Source organism: Exophiala bonariae, assembly GCF_035927105.1.
Source record: "Exophiala bonariae strain CCFEE 5792 chromosome Unknown scaffold_11, whole genome shotgun sequence".
Classification (NCBI taxonomy): Eukaryota; Fungi; Ascomycota; class Eurotiomycetes; order Chaetothyriales; family Herpotrichiellaceae; genus Exophiala; species Exophiala bonariae.
Window position 1 is genome coordinate 871,538 of NW_027042486.1, and position 21,754 is coordinate 893,291.

Genomic DNA, 21,754 nt, shown 5'->3' on the forward strand with positions numbered 1-21,754 from the left:
AGACCTCGACATATGTATACTCTTGGGAGAGGTTTATTGAACATACATACGCAGATTCCTGCACGAACACGATATCCACGCGAGGCGAAGACAGTAATCACGCCGTATTAAATAACATACTTAGAATAATTCAAATCAATAGCATCTACTTATTATTAATGCCAAAATGGAAAAGATATCGTTCCTAGTTCGAAGCTGCAATTCTGTCGCTCTGCGCATGACTTCTTTTGAAATAAGCGATGACACCGGAATGGGAAATTGAAGAAAGGGGCCAAGTAGCTACACAGTGACCAGCATCTAGCACCTTCCAAAGAACAGAACGTCGCCAAACCCTCTCTCCCGCGAACAACTCAACACCTAAAGAGCTCCACCATCAAACACAAACACCCCACTCAAAACTCAACGGGAGGGCGGCGGAGGCGGCGCCAAAACATTCCTCACGACATCCGCATACGTGAACATCTGGCCATCAACCTCCTGCGCGGACGTGCTCTGATAACCGCCATCCCAGAACATGGCCCCGGCAAGACTGGTGAGATTCTGGGCGTTGGCGAGCTCCAGAATTTCGCGGTAGGTCGCCACGTCGACGTAGCCGGTGTTGGGGTTCTCCGCCGTTGCCCAGTTGTACGCGGGCGTGCCGATCAGCAGGCGCGGGCTGGTGATGCCGTTGTCGATGTCGAGGAAGTCGATGCTGGTGGTGGTGGTTTGGCGTTTGTTGGCTCGGACATGGGCTTGGGCTTGGGCTTTGGTCAAGGGTTTGAGATGTTGTGGCGAGCTGGCTTTGCGGACGCTTTCGGGGTGGAGGCGCCCGGTGTGGCGCGTCTTCCTGGCCAGTTTCATTTTCTTGTTCTTGTTCTTCTGCTTCGCTGGTGTCACGCCGGAGAGGATATTGGACCACGCTTGCACCGAGTCCTGGAAGCCTTGCCCGGAGTTGAGTTGGCAGGATGGGTTTTGGTAAAATTGCACGCTGAAGAAGTCGATTGATTCGAGCATTTCCACGACCGGGATTGAGAGATCTGGATACGGGCATTGCGGTGCCGCGGTCAAGTAGTATTTCTTGGAAGAGTCGCTTGCCATTAATTGGCGGAGCGATGACGCAACTTTTGGGAGCCATTGTTTATTTGCGGGCTTTTCGTTGTCTTCAGACATGGGTTAGTAGAGGTATAGACTCTGGTTTTAGTTTGGAGGGGAGGGCGAACTTACCGAAGTCGAAACCGTCAAGCACGACATCGCCATATGGTCTTGTCGGGGCGATATCTGTATCGAGGCCCCCGAGGAAGAGATTCCACAATCTGTCCGCCAGTCTTTCAGCGGCCTCTTCGCTTGGAATGCCCAGATCTGAGAAAACACCGCCAGCACTGATAAGGACTTTCTTGCCGCGCACCTGGCATTGTTTGATCTGAGCAGCGTATCCAGTAAGCCCATCTTCGACACAATCCTTGAGTCCGGTTGCGCCAGCGGCCTGTTGAGCCGTGTTCGGTGCCCAGCAGTGGTTGCCTTGGTTCATGGTGATGTTCAAGTCGTCTTGGATGAAGAAGCTGGTAATGAATCCAATCTAAGAGGTGGTTAGCAGATGAGGTGAGGTATAATAGTGGACTAGATACGTCAAGAGCCCGTAACAAGGGGACAGAGGTAACGTACTGTTATGATATCAATATTGTCGTCCGCGCAAACTTCAGGAAGAGATATTGGGCTCCCAGTTTGACCATAATACACGAGGTTGAGATTTCGTGCAGTTGGATCGAACTCGTATGTCGATGTCGACGTCGGAGCACTGCTTGTTGTACTTGTCGAACTGCTTGTTGTTGTTTCGGTTGTAGAGGCATCCTCAGTGGCGGTCGTAAGGATACTGGTGGTGGTGGTTGTGACATCGTTTGTAGTGGTCGGTGTTTCAGAATCCGTTGATATAGTGGAATCGCTCGTAGTGGTTGACGTTGTAGAATTTACTGATGTAGCGAAATCGCTTTTACTAGTGGATGTAGTAGGATCTACTGATGTTGTATAGTCGCTCGCAGTGGTAGACCCGCTAGTTAATCCTGTTGTCGTAGAAGATCCAGCTTCGGAAGTACTTTCGGTTGCTGTAGTATATGCCGAGGAAGATGTCATGGATTCAGTCATAGTTGCCTCGCTTGTGGTGCTCTCCATGGTAGTACTGGTAGTCGTTATGTAATCCGATGTTGTACTATCGGTCGAGGTCGATCCAGCTGTGGAAGTCTCGCTTGTGGTAGAGTCCGTGGTCGTGGCATCTGTTGTGGTTGTCGATTTCTGTGTGATCGTGGTGCTACTGGTGGAGCCCTCGGGGGCACTGTCAGTTGTGGTAGAATAAACGGCACTGCTATCAATTGTGGAAGTCTCAGATGTGGTACTGTCAGTTATCGAGGACTCTGACGTGGAGGATACGGTCGTGGAAGTCGCTGTTGAAGTAACCGTATCGCCGGTACTTGTAGTAGACTCCGCAACAAGAGATGTGGAGCTATCACTTAACGACGTCGACGTAGTGTCAGTGTAGGAGGTGCTCGAACCAGGATCTGCAGTTGTTGAGGTTTCATCCGTTGTAGAAGTGGTTTCTGATGAAGTGGAAGTAGATTCTGCTGTGGCGGTACTGTCAGTTGTTGTAGAGTCCGAGGTAATTGTGAAATGGACTGAGGATGTTGATGTCGAGATATCTGCGATGCTTGAATCAGACGTAGTCATTGAGAGACTATCCAAACTAGTCGATGTAGTCATCGAAGGCGTGAACGTCGTAAATTCCGTACTGGAGCTTAATTCGGACGAGGTGGTCGAAACGACGTATGTCGAGGTGATGGTAGCCGAGCTCGTCGACGAATGCGTGGTAGTAGAATCATCCAAGCTCGTTGTACGAACTTCAGTCGAGGTGGATGAGCCAGCTGAGGAGAATGCTTCAGTAGTGGTTGAATAGGTCAATGTGAAGTCAGAGGATGTTGTTGAAACTCCAAACGTGGTACTGGTGATCGATTGAAAGGTGGCCTGGGAAGTGGACGTTACCGATGATAATATCAAGCTCGTTGTTGCGGGAGGTGGAAGGGGGAGATTGTTTTTTACAAACTCAATGAGAATTTGCAAAGATTCTCCCAAACTGTCTATCAACTCAGACAGCTTCTCTAGGTCGACAGATGGGGTAGGCGGTGGTGGCGGTGGCGGTGGCCTCTGCGGCCGTCCAAGGCCGAACGGCGGTCTACCGAATCCAGGTCTACCGAATCCAGGCCGAAAGAATTGGGGATCTCGCCGAGTGATATCAGACGTATACTGGTCTTGGGCCTCTTTAAGGAACTCCAAATCATCTTGCAGGTCTTTGATTGCCTGGAGAATGTCGGACGTTGAAGCAAGGCATAAATTCAAACAGCCTATCAAGGAAATGAAGAGAAGAAACCTCAGCAAAACCGCCATCTTGTGTTAGATAAAACCTGCACACTGTAGTGGCAATGACCTCGTATCGGCCTGCCATGAGACTTATAGATTGACATTGGTGTTGACGCGGCTGACGCTTCCGAGACAAAAACATACCAGCTCCTCATGCTGAGAGAAGTCTCAGATGAAGACTGATAGCCAAGGAGGCAGAATTTTGCGTTGCTGCAAGGGCGGCTGGCCCATCATACCAGGGTTTCACAACTTCATGTGTGCATGAATGATCTCGCTTTCGAAGCTCCGGACTTTGAAAGGTGCCAGTATCGATGGACTGAAAGGAATCCATTTTCGTTGCTGAAGGGAGGATCAAGAAAGTCCAATGTTGGCTTGAGCTCGGTGTCCCGTTCTTGCTTGGTGAAGGACTATTCGGAATTCTGAAGAGAAGAAACAACGTCATATCGGACGATCTTGAAATTGAGGAACGAGGTTCATTTCAGCTATGCAAGGGTAAAGTATTCAAATTTATGAACATTCTCAATGTCAAATTGCAGATCCTGGGTGTTGTTGTAGTAGTTCAAACTTGTTCCGATGTCCGTCCCCCGAAGCCACGAGGAGAGCCTCGGGCGTTTCCTGGCCCCTCCTCCAAGGCTCCGTACTTTAATTGAAGTGCAATTCCCCAGCGCAGTTGTCCCAACCTACCTACATCAACAAACTTGTAGCTTCCTTGTGAATGTCACGCACCAGAGAGGTATGGGGATGGGATAGCATCAGCCGTGCATCATAGCTCGAACCGCCTGATAAGATGGCGTGAGTCATAACGTTCGAAGGCCAAGCAGATGCTAGTGAGGTTGAGACGGGTGCCTTTCGACACGGCCATACTTGCGAATGGTTGAATCAACCACCCTTCCAACAGCATAACAGTCGACCTCTGCCGACATGCATGATCGCCTTGTGAATACGACATACAACATACACACCTCTTGTTCAACTCAAAATATTCCTAACCAGGGACGGTGTGCGGGTGCTAACCCCTGGTTGATGAGACTCGGGTCCAGTTGATGCCGGGCTCCGGGGTATCAACAACAGGAAATCCAGCAGAACATGCTCCAGCGGAACAACTCCTACGCCGATCACTGAATTGATAGAACGTTTCGCAGTGATGTCGCCTGTGGCCTCGACTAATATAAGGCTCAACTCTCTTACATATCATCCTCATTATTGCAATCTCACACTATTGGAATGGAAATTGGAGAAGCAATGTCGAAACTCGTCGTTGTCATTGGTCTTACAGGGCAACAGGTTCGGTCTTTCTTGTAAAACATTCTTTCTGAATCAATGCTGATTCTTCTAGGGAGGATCAGTTGCTGAGGAGCTTCTCAAGCATGGCTGGAGGGTGCGAGGAGTCACCCGTAATCCAAACAAAGCCCAAAGCTGGAGTGATCGAGGAGTGGAGGTAGTTCAAGGTGATCTCGATGATAAGGCATCTCTTTTGAAGGCATTTAAAGGGGCATATGGAGTATTTGGTACTACAGATTTCTGGGGTCCAGTCTTCGACCCTTCCAGCAAGTCTAAGCTCAAAGATGGTCAAAAGATTAACGAGTACGCCTTCGACATTGAAGTGGCCCAAGCGAAGAACATTGCCGAAGCTGCAGCTGAAACAGAAGGTTTACAGAGATTTGTCTCTAGCGCGTTACCAAATGTCAATGAATGCACTTCTGGCAGGCTGAAACATGTCTACCATTTTGACAGCAAGGCTGTTGTTGTTGAGTACATCAAAAAGTCTCTTCCCGAACTTGCAAGAAAGATGTCCGTCATTTATATTGGATCTTATATGACGAATTGGGGACAGGGTCTACAACCAAAACAAGTCAGTGAGTACTGGGATTTCATCTGGTCGCTACTGAAACTTTTCATGTAGAAATCAGACGGAACGTGGCATTTGTCCCTTGTTGGCAAAGGTGACACCCCAATACCTCTTCTCTTCACGGCAAAAGACACCGGTATTCTAGTTCGCTCTCTTCTGGAGGACCCCCCAGGCAGGACTATGTCAGGGTCTTGTGATATGTTGTCATGGAAGGAATGCCTTGAAATTTGGTGCGAAACTCAGGGACTCACTTATGGTGGCTTTGACGAGACCTCAATCGATGAGTTTGTTCACAAATCCGGCATGGGCCCTGACCTTGGTTTGGAATTTGCCGAGATGTTCGAGTTCATGGACAGTCCGGGATACAATGGGACAGATCGCCATGTCATGATCCCCAAAGAGGTATATCATTCCCTCTTGTTATCTCGATGCTGGCTAATGGCTAGTGTGGTTCAGTGGCCAATGACTTCTTTCGAGACCTGGTGTAGGAGTACAGACTTTTCAGATATGATAAGTCGAAATTCGAAAGGCTCGGGGATCCAGCAAGATCAGGTGTTAGGGTGAAGCAAAGCTCCTCGAAAGGATCCGAACACATCTACAGGAAATAGCGTTGCACAGTTGAGTTCATGAAAGCTTCGACCTCTCAGATAATGTTGTTTCGAAGCAGTTTGTCACATGGGCTATTCATTTTAAACACCGGTGTCAGTGAAAGCCATGATTGAATGCAAGGCAAGTTTGTACTATCTCGTGAGAGAAGCCAGCAACTTTAGTACATGGAATGTTCCCTGAATCTCAACTGGTATTTGAAATGGAGCTAAGTGCAGCATAAGGCACAGGATGAAAGCTATAACTTTGCTACTCAACCTGCTTAGTGTAGACTAACATGTGATCTTTGCCCTCGCATTTCTGTTCCAAGCCGGTCTGGCTCCTCCTTCTTGACATTCGTCGCCTCTATCGTGGAAGTCGTCCTTCGATTATAATGACAAACGGCTAGGAGACCTAGAAACCCAGAAACGAGAGGCTGGCTGTTTAGGAGGTGCGAGACGACTCGGAGGTGGACCCTGGAGAGGCGGCTGTGCTTGGTAAGATAGGCGAGCGTAAGCGGGAAAGCCAATTTCTCCAAGCCTTATGTCCAACCTGGCATCAAAGGTGCTTCTGCAGATTCTCTGGGTTTGCAGAGTTTTACGACATATCTATGGGAATGAAAGGATTCACTGTCCTAGCCATCGAAGATGTCTTTCTCACCATCCAAGCGTCCAGCAACATTGATGCTCAGGTTCATGTTCATGACTGTGGCAACTCACATCATCTTTCAGAGAATTTTTCCCGAGCTTGGCGACTAAGGCTGGTTGCATCAACACGAGGTCTTCCCCCTCCCCGTGGTCACGACAAACACGAATGCTATTCTGTCCTGGTATTGATTGGAATGTTATCAGCGCACCGCATATTTCCTACCCAATCGTGAGGCCTTGCGGGTCAGGCAATATTTGAGGAAATAACATTTGAAGTTATCATATCAATAACTACCAGCCCCAAAAAGCATCATTCACAACACGAGCAGACTAGCATCCTCAAGATCGAGCCTGCGTGCCAATGTTCGTTCCTCGTGTTCGCGAACAAGACTACAAGGAGCCCCTCCTCCTCTGGGAAGGATCTCCCCGGTGCTCAAATATTCACAATCTCGATCTCCTTGTAGCTCACTGCACTCGTCAGCCCAGGAATACTGTTGGCCTGATTGAAATCCAGTCAACATATGCCGCAGGCGCTGCTTGACGCGAAAGCGCCCCATTGAAGAGAAGATCCGTTCCCAAGGTCTGAGCTCGCAATCGTGTCTAGGCTATGGATCAAATCGAGCTGAAGGGGGCTAAGTTTCGGTCGAGTTACGCAATTTGGATGATTGAGGTGATGAAAGCCGCAGCAGGCTACAGAAGTTCCCGCATAATTGAGAGTATCGTCCAACCAATCGACTTACTCAAAGCAGCGCTCGACATGGTCATCCACGGAAGCCTCATAATTGTCCTATCGTAGGTATAGGCTCATTTCTGCATTTTGCCTCGTAACAACCATGTTAGACTACCACTGCATCAATTGGCTACCGACTCCGGGGTGGCAGTCAGGTTGAGAGTGGCAGCAAAGAGCCAGAACGTTCATTGAACTAGGTAACCAGTGCACCTTGTTCTCCAGCCTTAGCTTTTACGCAGCCACGCTTTGCTGAGCACAGCAACTTAATGAGTCTGTTACTCCACATACCGCCTTTCTGATGTTTATCGGTACAGCTGTTCACCTTCTCAGCACACCAGTGAGTTGTTGCTACAAATCAAGTTGACCACAATGTTCGTGGGAACAAGGAATCACAGCTATCACTCTGTGATGCCTAAATTCGAACCAGGTAAGTAGGCATTGAGTGCTCGAGAGTGTTAACTCGAGGCTGAAACTATAGTAGACAGAAATCCAAACCAGCCACCGCCGGTTCTGAAGCCTAGATACTATACTCCACCACTCACAAGATGGCCATGTATGACCCTACTCATCATAGCACTGCTAGGTTGCATTGCAGTTCTGGAGTTCGGACTTCGAGACGGTCTTAGTTTAGAGGAGAAGAGTGCACAGCAAAGCCGCTTATTACGACGACAGACAACGTCTACCACCACGTTGGCAACAGTGGTTACTACATCTTCGATGGAATCGGATGACTCTGAAATTACCAGTGTAGATATTTCTACCCAGTCGGCAAGCGTTAATGTTCCTACACAGACTCAAACTGCGGTAAATGTTGTAACATCAAGCACTACCACCACTACCACCACTACTACCAGCTCAACAACTACAGCTGAAACGCATGCAACCACTACGGGCGCCTACATCACGCAAGTACCCACATCAAGTACAACTAGTGGCTATATCACGCAAGTACCTACTTCAAGTACAACTGGCGGCTATATCACGCAAGTACCTACGTCAAGTACAACTGGCGGCTATATCACGCAAGTGACTGCATCAACTACAACTGTCGGCTATATCACGCAAGTGGTTACATCAAGTACGATTGCCGCCACCACCACGGGCGGCTATGTTGTGCAATCAACCACTGCTGCAACCTCACAATCGACAACTGACTCTTCAGTCTTTGTAGTTCAATCGAGTACTACTGCAGCCAACAAAAGGACAACGACGCCAATAATCATGACTGCGAGTGAGACTGGCCAAGCAACCGCAACCTCTACTGCTTATGTGACGCAGTCTAGCTCCGCCACAGGACGGACTACAGTCTCATATTTGACAAGTCATGAGAGCGTCACTCCAACGTTTACTGCCATCATCGCTGACATTACGCAATCAGCAACATTTTCCGACGCGTCGATACATGCCACGTCTGCTGAGGATGTTACGATGGCAGTCACGTTGACAGGGTCGTCTCCGGTACTGGTGATTAACACACAGACTTTCACAGATTCCACGGGTGGCCTATCGACGTCTATTGTTTCTTGGACCTCCTACGTCGACATCAGCGTAACAACGCTGGTCGCAGGCCAGTCCCAGTCAGGTTCAAGCGTCCCTCTTCCGTCTACTCCTCCGGACGAGCAAAGATCATATGAAGTGGAGCTAGGATTGGCACTAACAAATACTCAATATTTTGAAGCCATGTACTTACCTGTACTTGTAGCGGTGCTTCTGAAGCTTATCTGGAGTATGGTATTCGCGGCTACCAAGTTGATGGAGCCTTTCTATCTCCTCAGCCGCGAAGGCGGGGCGTCCGCGAAGGACGCACTTACGGCCGACTACCTCTCTTCTAGCCTGTCCCTCAATGGCTTGAAGACGATGTTTAGCAGTCATCCCGTGATGCTGCTAGCCAGCTTTGTATATCTTCTGACTAATGTTCTACCAGCATTGGCAACGCAATCTACCACTGTCCGGGCAATAGCTTGGTGCGCTTCGGACACGATTCCGCTACGGTGCAACCCCATGTGGTATCTCAATATTCCAATGGCTCGAGTTCTGCAGGCCTTTCTTGCTACGATCGCCGGAATCATTACTTTATTGGCGATATTGTCTGCTCGGCGAGAAAGTGGCGTGTTTTCCAACCCATCCTCATTGGCTACAATGGCATCAATTCTCAGCAACGATGACCTCGTATACCACTTGCAGTGTATTCCGCAAGGGGCGAGTCGCTCCTTGTTGCAGAGTCATCTAAATTCTCACAGCTACACTTTGGCTCGATATCAGACGAGATCAGGTTGCATACGGTATGGTGTCGCCAGAGCTGCAGCAACTGGATCGACTACGAGGGCAAGAAAACACGGCCAGCAACGCTACTCTGCCGTGTCGAACCCCTCCAGACACATGCGTTCTCCAACCACTTCAAAAAGCACGTTTTCCAATAAATTTCTACTTGATACAATATTTCTCATGTCAATCCTGGGTCTTCTAGCGGTACTCGTAGCCTACTACCTGACAGGTGGAGAGAACCCATTCAACAATTTCTTCAATCATCACAAAGAAAGTCGATTGGTTCTTACACTCATTGCTGGCGTCGTTGACGGTCATTGGAAGCAGCTGGAACGAGAAGTCCGCATATTGACTCCTTTTCGACGACTATATCAAGGGTCTGCATCTCCAACGTCCACCGTGTTAGCGACCCAGAACGGCACGCCGATCACGAGTCTGCTTACCGCATTGTGGCGGGGCAATCTTTTCCACGCCCTGGTGGCACTTGTCGCCACTCTTTCCGACGTGCTCATCGTCACTATCGCTGGAGTTCCGTACTCCTCGGCCCAGACGTGGATGGATTTTGTGGTTTGTATCTATACGAGCTGGGCTATCTTGTCGATCATGTCAATCACGGTCATTGCGATTTTCAGATGGAGGGCATTGAATGAGAAAATGATGATACCTAGTGAGCCTGCCACACTTATTGATGTATGGCTCATGCTTTGTAATGAAAACAATGGCCTTCGAGAGGATACTCGGGGCTTCGAAATGAGTGATGGGAAAGAAAGGGATGAGATGATCAAAAGAAGTGGCAGGCGTTATTGGGGCGGTTGGTTGACGCAACCAGAAGGATTGCAAAGGTGGTGTGTGGAACGGGAATGAGTAGTGAGTATCGCCGGAAAATTTTGCCAGTAAGTAGATGGGTCTATACATAATTCAATTGTAAACTGTTACGATGGACATGTTTTGCGTCCTGGCAAATCGAGAAGAGGGTTTCGTCAAGGGGAACGCAAGGCTGAGCCGAGGAGGGGCACTGGTTTGTCGCGTCGGTTAGAAGTGGAGAAACGTCGCGCAACCTGCCCTGCTCGGCTTTGCGCCGTCACCGCAACTCAATTGTTATCAGCACACGACCAGACATCCTTTTGCTGATATTCGACCACAGCTTCTGAGTCGACCAAGCCTACCCATCGTCGAACCTCTCCTTCCCTCCGGCCTTTGTGGCCCATCATGTCGGCGTCCCTCCCGGGCAATCGTGACCTCCCCGCGTCCCAATATGACCTGTCGACATATTGGGGCCGTGTCAAGCAGTCGGCACAGATAGCAGATCCGAGGTGAGAACAAAAACAGCAAAAGATTTGATATACAACACATGAGCGAGCCTACCTCTACTCTGAGGACTATCTGCCAGAATGAACCGGACTGCTTTCAGTCTGGTGCTGAAGGTATAGCCATGCCTCAGCAAACGCCCAGGATATTATGACTGTTCTGTCCAAGTCTGACTTTGTATCTGCAGGACACTCTTCGTTTCTGCTTCTGGCCTCGAACAGGCGAAGAAGCTGATAACATCATACAAGACAGGGGAGACACGGACCATGACCTCGGAGCTGTGGCAGGCGAAGAAGATTGTGGATTCGACTCTTCATCCAGGTACACAGAGTTCAATGCTATTGTTGTTGCGGATATTAATGGCGACTAGACACGGGCGAACCAGTGTTCCTACCGTTTCGAATGTCATCCTTCGTCATATCCAACTTGATAGTGACGGCAGGTATGCTTCAACCAAACATGACGGTAAGGGTTATATTATACCGCTTAAAGACAAACGCAGAACCTGACATGTTCAGACCGCCGGGACAGTGACATGGCAAATCATCAACCAGTCACTAAACGTGGCTATCAATAATGCAAACTCTAACAAATCCTCGCCCTTGTCCACCAAGACAATCATCCAGAGTTATCTCCTTGCAGTCTCGGCATCCTGCGGTGTCGCTGTAGGATTGAATGCCATCGTGCCGCGACTAAAGCGAATATCGCCAAACACGAAACTAATTCTCGGGCGACTGGTTCCCTTCGCAGCAGTCGCCTCAGCAGGAGCACTCAATGTATTCCTCATGCGCGGCGAGGAGATACGTCGCGGCATCGACATCTTCCCCGTCCAGACCGAAGCGGAAAAGGCAGAGCGGGAGAAATCCGGCAAAGAGGTCGCTAGTTTAGGCAAGTCTCGCAAAGCTGCTTTCTTGGCTGTTGGAGAGACCGCCATCTCTCGAGTGTTAAATGCCACACCCATCATGGTTATTCCGCCGTTGGTGCTTGTGCGCCTGCAGAAGACGGAGTGGCTGAAGCAACGACCTAGGATGGTGTTACCTGTCAACCTCGGATTGATCTTGACCACGAGTATCTTTGCTCTCCCTCTGGCACTGGGTGCTTTCCCTCAACGGCAAGCTATCAGCGCGAAGAGCCTAGAGGAAGAATACTGGGATAAAGGTGGTGAGGGTGGATTGATTGAGTTTAATCGTGGTATTTGAGGACTGAACTGCCTTGCTTGCTAGACGGGTTATGTTGATGGAGTGTACTATACAGTGTACATACGATGCTCTGGTTCTGCCGTCCGCAACGGAATTGCTATCGATTACTAGTAGACCTGTTTCTACGTCTCTCAAAGCTAGCATGTTTGGTGACACTAGTCTGAACGCTAATGGGGCTAAAACTAAGGTTATAATTAGGCTCGACTTGCCCGACTAATATCCTCCTGCGCGCCCTAAAATCGGTATCACCACAATTCAAACTCCGACACTGATGATCCAAGTTGCTCACACCCACCCCTCCTGCTGCTTCAAGTTCATGTCATATGCTCTAAGAATATTTTGACTTACCTTCATTCATCGTGTTCGCCAATTCCATCTCTCCTGACAACCTTCCATCATGTCTCTGGGTGAGTTTATACAACCTCTAGGACATTCCACAGCAGACCAGCCAGCACATGCAATCGAACACTGCTAACCTGCGATACTCACCAGATGAGGAAATGCTAGAGCAGGTCATTAAGAATGGCGAGATGGATTAGTATGGCACCATTTTGTTCCCTCTAATATCATGCATACTAAATCTCCTTCGCGCAGCGAAAAATGGCCGTCGACCAGCGAAGCCCTAGTCCAACAATTCCACAATGTTCGTACTCTGGGAAGCCATTACCCGCTATCCTGTTTCCTGACAACTGGTTGCAGGTCGTCTCTAATACCTTCGTCATGCCGCGTCACTATCCTAATATCAACCGCCAACCGCTCATCTCGTCACCTAGTCAAACCCAGGCGAACCCACCAGCAACAGCAACAACACCGCGAGAAAACAATTCCGCAGTACAACCTCAGACCCAGGCCCAAGCACCAACAACACCAGTCCGAAACCTACCTCCCGTCCCTCCCTTCCCATCAACAGAGCCTCAACCCCGCTCCACTGTGCCGCCGGCCATGCTAGCTATACGAGAGCTAACAAACGACATTTCCTACGACATCCTCCACGAACTGCCCGCTGTCCTTGTCCAACTAATCCACAGCATCACACAGACACTGCGGAATGGATTCGGCAACCGCCCTCCTCATACGATTCAGAGGCTGGCAGAGCTGATCCTCCATCCTACGAAACATTACAAAACCCTCCCGGCATATCTGCGCGCTATGGACCGCATTGTCAGCGTCAGCAGCACGGCAGACATCTTTCCACTCTCAGAAGTGCCCGCGATCGTCAATGGCGTGAACGGCGAGGGAGGACTGGGTATACTGTGGAACAACACCGACGCGCGGAACGGTTACGATGGGGATTCCCTTGGCAGCGATGAGAGTCTGGGTGGCGCGTTGCTCACCCCGATACCTTGGCTGCGGAACGGGATCAATAGTGTTGAGGACTTGGGTGAAGATTCGGCACCGCTGGATTCAAATCATAGTGCCGTGAGTGGTGGTGATGGGTTTGGCGAGGCGATTAGTTTAGGGCCAGGCTTAGGGAATGGCGATCCCCTTGTGCCGGAGAGAGAAGACGGCGCGGTCACGCAAGGCGAGCTGATGCGCATGGAGCAAGAGGCGGGCGTGGTGCCCTTAACGCAAAACCGTGAAGATACCAATGTGTCGAGAAGCATGGTCGATATTGGTGAAGAAGGCGGATATCTCGATGAAGGCGACGTGGTTCCGCACGCGCGTGGTCCAGATGTCGTTGGCTCCGTCGATATGGGCCGCGTGGGCGGAAAGGACGTCGAACTCCATATCGGTAGTCCTCCTATCGGCGAGGAGAAGACCACAAAAGACCCGAATAATGCGCAAGACGTGCTTCCGACACAAGACGCACAGCAGGCGACTACTACGTCCACAGCCCCTTCTAGCATAACACTAGCGTCTTCAACCGCTGACTCCGAGGAATTCGAAATCGTCAACAAGGAGAGCGCAGACGCGGATGCCGATGCAGACGCGATGCAACTCGATGATACAGCGAACCCGCTACAACAAGAAAAAGACACCTCGACCTCCACCACTTCAGACCCGCAACAGCGGCAGAATTCACCGGCAGAAGATGGCGATATCGTCCTCGTCGATGCAGACGGGAAAGTCGATGACGAGGACGACGGCCAGGCGAGTAAAGAGAGCGGGGCTAAGAAAAATAAAGACGGCAGCAATGCCACGACTTCACCAGAGGCAGACACTTCCAAATCGACTTAGAGTGTCGACGTGCTCAGGCAATATACCTTTGGCTTTTGAGGTTTATCGAGAAAAGAAGGCGCACGCTGTAGATGATGGCGCACGTGGTGATGCAGGGCCGCATCGGCGCCTGGACTGCCGTATGTGTTGGTCTCGGCAGGGGTTTTGTATGACTAGATACCCAGGTGGCGCTGAGGGAATGAAAACCCTAACAATCGCCAGGTCTGTATAACACATATCTGAAACCCATAAGTGAATTGGGTAACATGTATCCTCTGATCAGGTCCATAGATCCAGCCGATTGAAGGTCTTTGCCTGTCATCAGTCAAGAACTGGAGAACACGACATTGGCCATGCTCAACGCATGAAAATCACAAGTGGGAAGAGCTTCCGTAAATTGGCAAGACACACCGTGAATATCGGTCAAGATACTTGTCGTATCATTGGGTCATGATGGTTTGCAAGTGTTCAATAATCTGTATACCTATGTATATGTGTGCTCATCCTCATCCTCATCGTAACGTCTCATCATGCTCGATTTCCCTGTCCACGAGGAACCTCGATACCCAAGCTACATTAGGTGGTTGTCTTTAAAAGGTTTATGTTATAGTGTATATATTCTCTTGGCCTCATCCTTCACTCGCATCAGACGCCCAGTATGAGTATACCGGGAGGTGGGGTGGGGAGGTCCCTTATTCGATTTCGGCTTTGCCTCGTGTCTCCCGGATGTGGATCACGTTGGTCTGGGTGTACTCCAAGAGCTCACGTAGATCGCTTCCACAGTTGAGAGCGGCTGTTTCTTGTGTGCTGGTCGAGGTATAGTCCATGGAGAGGCAGGCATGGACTGTCTGCAAGCCTGTGATCAATCTTTCCGCTGCTGATAGCAAATCGCTTCGGCGGTTAGCATGACAGATTGGATGTTCCCAGGCGCCGCGCTTTGTTTGGCTTTTATGTGGACGATCGTGGCTACCTGCCATCATTCAGCCGTCGTTGCTCTGGCGCTCGGAAGGTGTAGTCTGGAGACGTCTCACTCCGACTAGGACAGGAAGTGCGCTTCCGATGCCCTTTCTCCCAATGCCAGGCCACGTGCAAGAGATGGAACAGATACTGGTTCCATATCTGTTGGGCTGAAGCACCATTCAATCGCGATGGTCAGTCGAGCTGTGACCTTTCGAAAGACTGCGCTGTGGGAGCATTGGCCTTTGTCCATCAATTTTGAGGGTGTCCCTTACAAGGTGCGCCTAACTGATGCCATCAGTAATACCGCCATTCTCAAACCCATCGACTCCAGGGTCTCCAGATCTTTTCTTCTCTTTCTTAGCCCATCGTAAACCACAAGCATTACAGAGCGTCTTGGGACCATTGGGACCCTTACGCCATTCCGGGCTGTCGAGTGTACCACAATCGGTACAGACAAATTCATCTGCGCTTTTGACCTTTTTGGCCTTCTTGTCAGAGTAAGAAGACCCTCCATATCTGGCGTCGGCTTTGTCGATAGGGATATGTATACCAGCGTCACCACGGATGAGAGCTGGAGAAGTGCCTCCAGTAGATATACCTTGTGATCTCTCCCCTTCCCGATAACGTAACCCAGTGAACATTTCGATGGAGTCAACATGTGACGAGCCTTCATAACGTGCCATCTTATCCCGAATGCTATCTGGTCGAGCCTGAGCATTTGCTTCATCGAGGGCTTCACGTGTGAGAGCCAAATTCGATATCGTGGGTTTAGCGGGAGGTGGCATATTTGATGATTCAGGGGCTTCATCCTTTGAAATCATGGATGGGGATTGTGGCGTCATGTCGGCTGAATTTGATCGCGACTTGACACCATTGGTGGCTGGCTGCTTGTGAAAGGGGTCATTCTGCGCTTCTGCGTCTTCGGCTTCCTCTCGCTTTAGAGCAGCAATCCTTGCTTGTAAGCGAACATTTTCGATTTTATGCTCCAGAAAGGAGTCGAGTAGCTCGGAGTTCTTGGAAGGATATGGTCGAGCCATCATGAAAAATCCACGACAGAAAGGTGCTGCCGTTGATGGACCGACAGCCATGTCGCCAGCAGGACTATCATTGCTGAGATGAGGATGGCCATGACATTCAAAAATTCGATATTTGTCTTCTGCAGTCCGGAAGCGGTGGAAAAGACGAAGATTGTTTCCCGTTGCTATACTTTCATTGAACTCGCGGATAAAAAGAGAAGCATCGTCTGGATGCACAAATTCTGATATGGATTTGCCCACAATCTCAGTTGGCTCATAGCCGATTAGGAGCTTGGCAGAAGGAGACAGGTAAAGAAGTCTGCCATCTGAGGTGAGAATGTAGAGTAAATCTTTTAGTTCGTCGAGCACCCTCTGGGACCAATTTCTCCTTTTTGTGAACTCGGTCAAGACATTGCTCGAAGTCGAGGGCATTGCGTTTTGTGCCAGAAACCCTGTGGGTAGCGGCCCAGCGCCAACACCATTTGATGGTATGTTCTCCGAATTAGTTGAAGTCTCCTTGCTGAGACTTGGGATCCCGGGCATATCCTCAAAGGTTGAAGGGGCCACGGAGGTCATGTCGATCTGCATGTCGTCGGGAAACATGCCCATTGCAGCGATATCAACGTTTCCAACAAGCGAAGGGTCGTATGCCATCGGTTGAAAATTAAAAGAATCCATAATGGGAGCGGATTCAGTCTGGAACGTGTCCATTGTGCAGCGTTAGTGGGTCGCTTGCTGCACGTTGGGTGCTTCAGCCTCCGCAATAAGCCAACGAGTGTCAGGATCGAAGTTCGAGGACTTATCCCCTGACACCTGAATGGTGGGAAAGTTCGGATAACGGAAATGAAAAGCGAGCACGCGCTGTGAGACTTTGAAATGCCCGGAATATTGTCCCGAGGACCAATTTATGAAGAGATCGATGCTCGTGACGGACTCTGGGGTCACTAGGATGCCTGGATCATTGACCAAGAACAGATTGGTGGTGACTTTTGAAAGCGACGGAAATACGTAGACCTCGCGATCGCTGGGGGACGTCAAGCGCCAAGGTCGTGCCGTCAGATCACGTGGACTCGTGCCGATCGACGCTAGTGCAGGCAGCGGTTTCCACTAGCGTGACAAGCGCGTTTTTGGTTTGACGTGAACTTTGAAGCATCTCCTAAATACCATCTCTAAATGTTTGATGAGAAAGTGATTATCAACTGCAAACGGCGTATCATTCGGGTGTCTCAGGCAGTATTCAAGTCGGATAGCTGTGATACTGCCTAGTCTCATGTGAGAGTTCGGCTCGTTCAAAACGATTTCCAACTGCCTCATCCACTGATGACCGTGCTAATGAGCAACCCTCCCCTCTAACCATCCTGAATGAACGCTTGTCATTTCTTTATTGCGTCCAAAACAATCTGACAAGATGTCCAAACTCCTGCAGATGCAAATTTCGGGCGTACGCTCATTCCCTCCCACTCACAGTCAGACAATCAAGTTTGAATCGCCCCTCACTCTAATTGTTGGCTATAATGGATCTGGAAAGACAACCATCATCGAATGCCTCAAGTTTGCCTTTACAGGAATGCAGCCACCAAACACTAAAGTCGGAGGAGCCTTCGTTCATGATCCCAAGATGAGAAATGAATCCGAAGTCATGGCAATGGTTAAAGTGGAGTTCCGTTCGGCAGTGGGTGCGAGGCTGGTCGTGGCTCGACGCTTACAACTGATCGTCAAGAAGACTTCTCGCTCCCTAAAGTCACTAGAAGGCTCACTTCTTCTATCTCACAATGGAGAAAAGCGTTCCATGTCTTCCCGGGTTGCAGAGCTTGATGTTCTTCTTCCGCAATATCTGGGCGTTTCTACCGCCGTGCTCGACAACGTCATCTTTTGCCATCAAGACGAGAGTCTATGGCCATTGAGTGACCCCTCAAGTCTGAAGAAGCGTTTTGATGAAATCTTTGAAGCCCAGAAATACACCAAAGCCATTGAGAACATCAAACAAATTCGAAAGAAACATAACGAAGAATTAGGCAAATACAAACTTCTAGAGGAACATGCCCGCGGTGATAAGGACCGTGCCCTCAATTCTCAGAAGAAGGCAGAGCGGCTGCAAAAGGATATCGAAACCCTCCGTGACCAAGTTGAGAATCTCGAACGACGTATCGCTAATGCCAGGGGTCTTGCGGACGAGGCGTGGAGGAATGGCGAAGCTCATGCTCAAATCCTCGGTACTCTCGAGGGCAAACGCATTGAAGCCCGCAGTAAGAAGAGTGCAATCGAAAGTCTTAAAACGCATCTTGAAGTGAGCGATGAGTCGGACGAATCTTTGACAGCAAATCTACAGCAGTTTGATGCCAGACAGTCAGAACATCAAGAGCAGCTACGTCGACAGCAACAACAGTATCTTGATCATCAAGACAACAAGAAGAGCCTGAGCAAGGAAAAAGAAGAGAAGGTCAAATTAAAAGGGAAATATGAGCAAGAAAAGGAAGAACACGACCGTCAACTTACAAGACGTAAAGATATGGTCAAAGAGGTGGCCGCAAAACATCAGATACGTGGTTTCAACGATGTCGACGATGAACGACTTGTGGAAGAATTTTTGTTCAAGATCACCAAAATCTCAAAGGATCAGAAACTTGCCCTTGACCGTGCTAGGCTTGAACACACTTCTGAGAGAAGAGAAGCACAAACTCTGGTCAATCGACTCACAGAAAGAAAGGCTGCTCTTGAGGACAATAAGATTACTATCAAACGACAAATCGAGTCCAATGATAGAGAAGCTACAGACTTTAGGAGGAAGACAAACGAGATCAAATATGACGAAGGAAGCAGAGCTGTGGCCGAGTCAAGAATCGATGGCCTGAACAACAAGTTGAAGGCTGCACAGGCAAATGCAGGAGCTGCGAATTGGGACGCGAAGCTTCAGGAAGCCAATGTTGAACTCCGTACACATGAAGACACTCATGCGCGTCTCAACGATGAAATCGTCCAATCGACCAAGAGAGCCGATGAGTTAGCTAGATTGTCACATGTCAAACAGGAGCTCAAAGAACGACAACGTAGTCTTGAGACCCTACTCAATACCCATCGCGATCGCATCACTAAACTCATCGGACCAGATTGGGAAGCTCATACGCTGGAGATTGTCCACCAGAATGCTTTGAGCGAGGCAAAGACGGAAGCCACATCCGCTGAGCAGAAGAGAGATACTGTTGGCAAGGATCTAGAACTCCTGCAACATAAACAAACCATTGCACGTCAGGACCTCATCCAGAAGAAAGCACTGGTTGCCAAGAGTGCAAAACAAATCAGTGCTGTGGTTGAAGACGGTCCCGATGGATATGCAACGGCACTTGAAGAAGCAGAGGGCGATGTTGAGCAGGCTCGAGATCAGAGTGGAAGTCGCGATGCTCTTCGTGAATATTACGAGGCTGTCTTGACAACTGCTGAAGGAGAGAAACCTGCATGCCGCACATGCTTACGAGGCTTCAAGGGTGGTCCCAATGACTCAGCTCTGCAAACTTTCAAAGGTCGCATCAGGAAGCTGATGGAGAAGGCACTCAATGACGTTGAAGAAATCAATGTGAAGGAAGTCGAAGCTCATTATAAACGTCTCACAGACCTTGGGATCGTGGTCGAGAACTGGAGAAAATTGACCAATTCAGAAATACCTGCCTTGGAGACTGACCTCGCAAAATTTGCGGAGCAACGGGAAAGGCTCGTAGCTCAATTGGAGAAACATGATAAAACCGTGGAACAACGACAAGAAATCAGACGTGACATTGACGGAATGACTCGAACTGTTGTTTCAATCACCAACTGCGATGGCGACATCAAGTCATTAAGTAACCAACTGGAAGAGCTTAATGCCAAACAGAGCCAGAATGGTGGAGGGCGCACCCTCGAGGATATCCGAGAGGAGATGTCTGTCACTTCAGAGAAAAGTCGAGCAGTACAGAAGCACATTGCCTCACTTCGCACAGAACAAGAACAATCTCGGGTTAGCTTGTCAACTTTGGAGATCGAGTTGCGTGATGTGAAGAACGAAATGAACACCATCATTTATCAACTCGACAAGAAAGCCTCGCTTGCGGCCCGAGTTGAGGAGTTCCGAGCGTCAAACCAGAAGCACAGAGAGACCCTCGATGCTCTCGGTCAGGACATTGAGAAACTTGGCCCCAAGATAGCGATCGCCAAATCCAAATATGATGATATTGAGAATCGCACGAGTGAAAAAGAACGAGAGATGTCCAGTGAACAATCTCGACTCAGTGAGAGCGTCAATGGCCTAGACCTACTGAACAGTCAGATTAGATCCTATGTTGATCGTGATGGTCCCAATCAGCTTGCGCGTATCAATCGTGAGCTCAGCAGAATCGAAAGTGAGGTCGATAACGTCGAAAAAGACATGACAGGACTGACACGCATCATGAATGAGACTCAAAAGTTAATGCGTGATAGCGAAGCGACAAAACGAAAGTACTCGGACAATCTTCTTTATCGTCAGGAGACTCGTGGTTTGGCTCGCTTGGAGGAAGAGATCGAGGAACTCGCAAGCCACAATGCTGAGGCGGACCGTGTTAGATTTCAGGAAGAATCCAAAAAGTATACCCATGAATACAACACGCTCAGTGCGAAACAGTCGGGTCTTATGGGCGAGATGAAATCGAAGGATGCACAACTTGGTGAACTTCTGGATGATTACAACACCAACCTCAAAGACGCACCAAAGCGTTACAAGGAAGCTCACATCAAAGTAGAGGCTACCAAAGCAGCAGTTGAAGACCTTGGGCGCTATGGAGGAGCCCTGGATAAGGCAATCATGAAATACCACGGTCTCAAGATGGAGGAGATCAACAACATCATTGAAGAGCTGTGGCGCAAGACTTACCGTGGCTCTGATGTTGATACCATCATGATTCGCGCAGATAACGAATCAGGTCGTGGTAATCGATCATACAACTATCGAGTGGTGATGGTGAAGAGAGATGTGGAAATGGATATGAGAGGCCGATGCAGTGCTGGACAGAAAGTACTCGCAAGCATCATCATTCGCCTTGCGCTGGCCGAATGCTTTAGCGAGAAATGTGGCATCATTGCCTTGGACGAACCCACCACCAATCTTGACAGAGACAACATTATCAGTCTGGCCAGGTCATTGAACGACATCATCAAAGATCGTTCGGCACAGTCCAACTTTCAACTGCTTGTCATCACCCACGACGAGGAATTTCTACGAGAGATGAATTGCGGCGAGTTTACTGACAATTATTATCGAATTTCCAGGGACTTGACGGCGGATTCTGTCATTGAGCGACAGAGGATTGCGGAAGTCCTATAAAGACTACGAGGGGCCAACATTTCGGATAGATTCACACCTGGTGGACTCTGCATGGTACCTGGCAGACAACGCATCCACAATGACGATCAGCTATACCCAACAACCTGGAAATGGGGACGCCTGAAACAACAAACAACATTGCTTACGTGGCCATGGCAAAGACCATATGATTTTACAAGGACTTGACAGTTAGATGGTGCCAACATGAGTTATGGTTTTGTTGGGAAGAAAAATTATGAAACATGGTCTCAGCATCCGTCCGGCGCATGTGTGCATTTCTTAATCATTGAATTAAGATATGGAAGGCGGCTGGGGGCGAGAAGTCCTT

General features: G+C 49.3%; 7 protein-coding genes across 7 annotated transcripts; 5 read left to right on the forward strand and 2 right to left on the reverse strand.

Moving 5' to 3' along the window:
- Positions 1–399: 399 nt before the first annotated feature.
- Positions 400–3,408, reverse strand: LTR84_001968 (uncharacterized protein; the record flags this gene model as incomplete). Its single annotated transcript, XM_064845586.1, has 3 exons — positions 400–1,139; positions 1,204–1,555; positions 1,642–3,408. The coding sequence occupies 3 exons, from the start codon at positions 3,406–3,408 to the stop codon at positions 400–402; spliced, it is 2,859 nt and encodes a 952-aa protein (XP_064707131.1).
- Positions 3,409–4,623: 1,215 nt separating this feature from the next.
- On the forward strand, positions 4,624–5,718 carry LTR84_001969 (uncharacterized protein; the record flags this gene model as incomplete). Its single annotated transcript, XM_064845587.1, has 4 exons — positions 4,624–4,665; positions 4,718–5,233; positions 5,285–5,632; positions 5,677–5,718. 4 exons carry the CDS (start codon positions 4,624–4,626, stop codon positions 5,716–5,718), a joined length of 948 nt encoding a protein of 315 aa, XP_064707132.1.
- A 2,019-nt stretch (positions 5,719–7,737) lies between these two features.
- On the forward strand, positions 7,738–10,321 carry LTR84_001970 (uncharacterized protein; the record flags this gene model as incomplete). The annotated part of the gene is made up of 2 exons (XM_064845588.1): positions 7,738–7,745; positions 7,819–10,321. 2 exons carry the CDS (start codon positions 7,738–7,740, stop codon positions 10,319–10,321), a joined length of 2,511 nt encoding a protein of 836 aa, XP_064707133.1.
- A 903-nt stretch (positions 10,322–11,224) lies between these two features.
- On the forward strand, positions 11,225–11,964 carry LTR84_001971 (uncharacterized protein; the record flags this gene model as incomplete). The annotated part of the gene is made up of 2 exons (XM_064845589.1): positions 11,225–11,230; positions 11,284–11,964. 2 exons carry the CDS (start codon positions 11,225–11,227, stop codon positions 11,962–11,964), a joined length of 687 nt encoding a protein of 228 aa, XP_064707134.1.
- A 641-nt stretch (positions 11,965–12,605) lies between these two features.
- Positions 12,606–14,142, forward strand: LTR84_001972 (uncharacterized protein; the record flags this gene model as incomplete). The annotated part of the gene is made up of 2 exons (XM_064845590.1): positions 12,606–12,611; positions 12,664–14,142. The coding sequence occupies 2 exons, from the start codon at positions 12,606–12,608 to the stop codon at positions 14,140–14,142; spliced, it is 1,485 nt and encodes a 494-aa protein (XP_064707135.1).
- A 1,220-nt stretch (positions 14,143–15,362) lies between these two features.
- Positions 15,363–16,808, reverse strand: LTR84_001973 (uncharacterized protein; the record flags this gene model as incomplete). Its single annotated transcript, XM_064845591.1, has 1 exon — positions 15,363–16,808. One exon carries the CDS (start codon positions 16,806–16,808, stop codon positions 15,363–15,365), a length of 1,446 nt encoding a protein of 481 aa, XP_064707136.1.
- A 697-nt stretch (positions 16,809–17,505) lies between these two features.
- On the forward strand, positions 17,506–21,426 carry LTR84_001974 (uncharacterized protein; the record flags this gene model as incomplete). Its single annotated transcript, XM_064845592.1, has 1 exon — positions 17,506–21,426. One exon carries the CDS (start codon positions 17,506–17,508, stop codon positions 21,424–21,426), a length of 3,921 nt encoding a protein of 1,306 aa, XP_064707137.1.
- Between the last annotated feature and the right edge of the window lie 328 nt (positions 21,427–21,754).